Raw genomic sequence first — 6000 nt, forward strand, 5'->3', positions numbered from 1 at the left:
CTTTAGAACAGTCTTAGCCTCAAGTCACACTTCACCAACAAATCACAAATAGAATTTCGGCAGATAACAGGAATAAAACGGATGAAAACACGTTCATTATTAAGGCTAATATAACACTGTTTTCTACTATCCATCACATTTGTAAATGCTATATTTTCTGCTGAGAAAAAAAAAAAAACCTGAGTAGTTATTGGAATGGTTCATCTGCTTACAGGTCAAGCACTGAATTGAAAAACAACAACAACAACAACAGGCTTTAATGTTTGACCATTTTTATCTCACAAGAATAATCTGCCATTACTATCTGAAATAAAATTTCCAAAGCACCCTGACTCCAAAAAACAAAATAAATAAATAAATAAACCAAAGCACTTTGCTTTCTCAATTATATTCTTCGTATTGTATTATGTTTGTACCACAGTCTTTACTACACTGGAGGTTCAGCTTTTACTATGCAGGACAACTTTTCAGGAGCTCTTTTTACGCTGTCATAAATTATGTAAGAATGGATCATTTGTAGCAAATCACAGACATGTAAATATGTTGGTCGTTTTGAGACGCATGTATGAGTTGCAGAAGACAAAAGTATGACCTTCCTTATAGTTTACCGAAAGGAAATACAAAAATCGCAGTCAGTGAAGCTCAGTGATCCAGCACTTAACTATGTGTAAGGCCCTGAGTTCAATCTGCAGTGTGACCGAAGAATAAAAATTTCAAGCAGTGGGTCATATACAGACAGCTTCTCCTGTGTTATCCTCTCCTGCTCGCAGAATGCAGCAATAACCTCATCTCCCCTGAAATAAATCACATCGTGCTGTGGAAAGCCTCGATATTACATGGCTCTCACAAGGAGTGAAAACAATGCAATTGCACTCGCTATAAAGACCTCACTATCCATCACACTTGCACCACTTACTGGATTTAACCTAATAATATCTGGAGGGAGACTGCTACTTCATGTAGTTCTGTAAAGCTAGCAACCCAATCCATGCAGACGGACAGACAGGACAGGGTTGGGGGCAAAAGAAAAGAAAACGAGATAACTCTGTTCTTGGGGTGAATAATGAGATCTGTAATTACTATGATTTCTGTTCAAGGTAGTGATTTTGGACTTAGAGTAAATCTGAATCCCTGATCACCACAATAGAAAATTCCTAATTTGAGAAGAATAAAATTGCTTGTCAGATTCCTTTCCAAAAACTTCAATGCAGAAAACCTCACTGCAGTGTCTAATAAGCGAATGGATGAGAGAATAAAAGCCCCCACCATGCCTTCAGTACTCTACAATCTCAAAATCTGTTTACTTTTACTTTGTTCCATCCTATCTGACCTTCTGCTTGCCTGAGGCCCCCTACCCACTTATATATTTATACAGAGAGCTAAAATAACACAACTTGCTAGAGTTCCAGCACCAGTTTCTTGCTTAAGAGGCATCAAACCACGATACTGATTTGAAGTGCCTGACTGGGAATAAAATTAAGCTTGATCACAGAACCTGAGTTAGTGAAGAACTCAGAAGCATCAACAGAAACACACTCTTAATTTATTCTGTAACACAGTCATTTTAAAGAAAAAAAAAAAGTGCTTGAGACAATAATCAATTCTAACACTCCTAACTTTAACTTAAAAGTTCTACTAAGATGTTGGAATATTACCCTATGTTCTTCTTACCAAAGAAAGGTAAACATCACTACCAACGTTAAGATGCAGGTCAATAAAGAGCAAAATACGCACACCTTGTGGTTGAAATTACAAATAGGTAAAGCAAACAAGATTACTTTGATGAAGATAAACAACAGAACTGGAAATCAGTGTGGGGTTCTTTCTCATAGAAGACATACCCTCAAATTGCCTTCCAGTGTGTGAATTTTAACCTCCATTGACTTGCCTCGAGAGCAACATCTGAGTTTCCTTACTATCTGCTGATAATTGCTGGTAGTGAAACCTGAACTAGAAACAAAGGCCACGAGTTGAGTACCCTCCTGGACACCATGTGATGGATGCATTCCCCGGCCTGGCCTCCGCTTTGCAGAGCTTGGGTTAATCTTGTGTTAAATATTTCCTACCCTTGGCTCTATAAGCTTTCTTTTAACAGGAAATCAATCCCCCGGGTCTAAATAAGAAAAACAACCTTTCGACAAGTTTCCCTGATTTTGATGGGATGTGAAAGGTCACAAAACCATTAAAGCGAATGACCTGCGGAGCGTCCTTCCCATCCGAAGGAGGCTCCCCGAGAATGGGAAGATGCGAAAAGCAGAGCGCTAAGTAGGTGGGCTCGGGACCAGATAGATGCACATTGCTTTCCTGGGTGATGTCTCTTTGCGCGAGCGGTCACGACTTCCAGAAGGGCAGACAGGTGCAAACTCCATGAGCTCTCGGCAAGGGTGACAGCGCGCCCCCACCCCCTTCCCAAAACCCCAAGCCGGTACCTGATGATGTCGTCGCTGTGGCCGCGGTAGAACTTCTGCCGATGCTCCCGCGGGCTGTACACTACGCCGACCCCAGCCACGAAGTACACGATCTCCTTGGCCGCCGTGTAGTAGAGGTTGTTGCGGCACTGGTGGCCCCGGTAGCCGTACACCCACTCGAGCCGCAGGTGGCAGCTCGGGGCGCTCCGGGCCGCCATGTCGGGGCGCCCACCCGTCGCTGCAGCTCGGGGCCCGCGGTCGTCGCCGGGGCCGGGTGACGAAAGCTCTCCCGCTGGCGGTCGGGACGCTCCTCTAAACCGAGCCGGGCAGCTGCATCTTGCTTGTGCCGCCGCCTCAGCCCACGGGCGGGAGGAAAACCCTCGCCTCACCGAACATGCCGAGGGCCGCGAGCGCCGCCGGCCGTCCGGGAGTCTTGCGCGTCTCAGAGCTCACCGTGTCCCCTCAGCCCAGCGCCTAGGCTGGGAGACAACCAAGCGAAGTGTGGGGTGCTTGCGGGGGAGAGCCTCCAGCCCGCTGCTTCTCACCCGGCCCAGTGCACTGGGCGCCCCGGCTGGGTCACCTGCGGAGCTTGAAGTCTAGCGGATGCTTCGCCTCCACAGGCCCGCGGTGCCGCGCCGCGCGCTCCCGAGCCCAGCTGAGTGGCGGGCAGGCGGAGACGTGTGGCCCCGCCCTCCGGGTGCACTCGCCCCGCCCCTCCCCCTTCGGCGGCTCCGCCTCTCCGGTAGCCCCACCCCCCGGATAGAGCAGAATCTGGGCGCTCCATGCTCACCCCCCCCCCCACACACACACACTGTTGCTATCCCGCAGCCCTCCCTTCCAAACACCCACCCTCGCCGGACCTGGATTACTCACCCAGCCCCTCAGATTTGGATTCCTGTTGCTAGGGTTTCTTGCCTAGGAATCTCTGGTGATCCCACACGCCCTTTTACAGAGACCTCAGCTATTTCGTAGGCCTGTGAATTAATATCAGAATGTTAACTTCATCTTTTAACCACCTCCTCCATACCTTATGTGTGCCTTTTTGCTTATCATTGTGTTCTCTGGTCCAGAAATTTGGCAAGAATGTACTTTTCACACGTTTCACACGTTAAATACAATGTCCTAATAAGTAGCGATGGCTCCTGCATTTATTACTACTGTTGCTGAACCGGCTTTGAACTCCTGATCTTCCTGGTTTTGCCTTTTGAATGCTGGAACTACAAATGTGCGCCATTGCTGCCACCACCCTCCCCCCTTGGCTGGCTGGTCTTTCGATTGCTGTTTTGGATAGCAGCAATTATGTCTTAATTAAAATGACTTCTTGAAGGGCATGTTTTAAGGTACTTGTGAAATCGGATGGTCTAAATAATTGTGATCAGGTAGACCACTCCTGACAGAGACATTGACTATGTAAATTCAAACAATACATTTAGAAAAAAAATTAAATATTTGTTACTGTACATCTGTGAAATATTAATTACTAGCTACATATAATTTTTATGAGGCAGGGTGTAGAAGAGTAAGAATTTCTTTCCGGACAGATTTTTTTCAGTACGATGTTTTACAGATCCCATGATACATATTTAAGAACTTCAGATTAATAATAGATTTAAATAAGTTATTTTCCCATTATCATATTTTCCATTGCAATTTTTAATGACCCAAGGGTAGAGTATGAAGCAAAAACGTTCTTAATTAAGGCATCTTAAATGACAACGTAAGACCAAAAGAGATGGCTGAGGCACAGTAGTGCCTAGAAAATGAAGAACCACTCACGAATACTCAAGGAAGGAAAAGCAAATCTGATCAGTTCTTTATGTGACCTGTTGCCAGAGCCATGGCAGAAAGGTCAGTCAAGCCTTCCCAGCTAGATAAAGTGTCATTGCTTTCTGGAAGCCATGCAAATATAATGTAGCAAGCAGATCTCAGACAGTCCTTGGATCAACAACTGGATACCTGGTTGACATTTTAAGCCGAAGAACCATAGTCCTTTGGTAATCTGTCTCTTAAAATGCAACGTCCTAGAACGAAGCTGTATATTCCAGAAGGGTGAAGTGTATATTCTAAAATGCAAGCAAATGGGGTATTCTGATGCTTCAGCTCATGTGTCAGCAACATGCTATGTATCCGCCAGCTCAGAGGGCAGAATGCTTGCCGTGCAAGTGTGAGATCTGACCTTCAGCTCTCCAGGTCCCACATAAAAAGCTGAATGTTAGTAGTGGTGGTGGTGGTGGTGGTGGTGGTGGTGGTGGTGCACGTCTTTAATCTCAGCACTCGGGAGGCAGAGGTAGGTAGATCTCTGTGAGTTCGAGGCCAGCCTGGTCTACAAAAGGAGTCCAGGACATCCAAGGCTACACAGAGAAACCTTGTTTTGAAAAACCCAAACAAACAAATAAACAAAAAATTAAAAAATTAAAAAGCTGAATGCTAGGGAGCTTGTCACCATGTCTGACAAACTGAGTTTGATCCCTGCAATCATGTGCTGCAACTAAGAAGCAACCCTCACAAGTTGTCCTCTGACCCCCACTTGTCTGTGTGTCCCAATACTCACAAAAAATAAATATACTTTTTAAAATCGAATAAGATACATAGAAGACATTCTGCATCAACCTCTGGCCTCTACCCATCCAAAGGGTACACATGTACACATACAAACACACTCAAACATACACATGAAGTAAAGCACGTAAAGCATAACTGAAATTTATTCTAGTCCAGCCACTGACTTCAGGCAGTCACAAATTGCAATAATGTTTTAATTTCTACATCGGTGCTTTTGATCACTCTTATTTGTGTACAGAACCTAACACAGATATTTCTTATTTCTATGTCAACCATTAAATATAAAACAAATAATTATAGGACTGACTCCTCTTGGTTTTGTATCAGTCACAATTTGATTGCACATGATTAAAATCCATTCCAATTAATTTAAGATTAAAGAGAACCACAATGTCTCAAAAGACTTAAAAGTCCAAGAATGTATTTGAATCCTAGGATGTCAGTCAGAACCAGGTCATTAGAACTAACCCAGATTCACTTGGTGTTGGCTTAATTGTCAGACAAGTAAAATAATTGCCAACAGCTCCATCTATAGACCAATTCCCTTTAGCTTGGAATCCCTGTGAAAATAGCTTTAATTTTTTGGCTGTCCCCTGAAAACAAGAAGACATCAACTTCATTGTCTTTAATTAGCTAACTTGAGTTAAGGATCCGCCTTAGAAGCCCCAGAGTGGTGCCAGGTACATGAAAGCCACAGAAAGAAAGAACGGGGAAGCCCAGGGCTTCCAGTGGTACTAGCACCTAAGAAGGGATGGATGCCACTAGTGACCCTCTGGGCTGACTCGGATGCGCTACCAACCCCCATCTTCATTTATCAAACCAAAGACACCTGCAATTTAATTAAAATACAGGTGTAAATAAATGCAGCTCCGGGACAAGGATCCTTCTAAACCAGACTGGCACCCAAAATTCCTCCTGTGAAGGAGCACCAGATGTCAGAGTGGCAAAAATAACAGATGTCCCCTGCCTGAGAACAGTGATTCCGCAAGCCTATTAGATTCCACCCGATGCTTTAAAAATTGGCATAGAA

The 6000-nt window shown here is 44.5% G+C and overlaps 1 protein-coding gene across 8 annotated transcripts in view; it reads right to left on the reverse strand.

Moving 5' to 3' along the window:
* The window catches only part of Eml5 (EMAP like 5), a 107618-nt gene extending 104596 nt beyond the window's left edge, over positions 1-3022 (reverse strand). For all 8 annotated transcript variants that reach the window (XR_007831082.1, XM_051150318.1, XM_051150308.1 and 5 more), the window contains exon 1: positions 2430-3022. Coding sequence is in view for 7 of the 8 variants with exons in the window: in XM_051150318.1 (XP_051006275.1) it covers positions 2430-2626 (197 nt within the window). In the remaining variant the exon portion in view is untranslated. The remainder of the gene's footprint in view (positions 1-2429) is intronic.
* Between the last annotated feature and the right edge of the window lie 2978 nt (positions 3023-6000).

This window comes from Acomys russatus, chromosome 1 (assembly GCF_903995435.1).
Source record: "Acomys russatus chromosome 1, mAcoRus1.1, whole genome shotgun sequence".
NCBI lineage: Eukaryota > Metazoa > Chordata > Mammalia > Rodentia > Muridae > Acomys > Acomys russatus.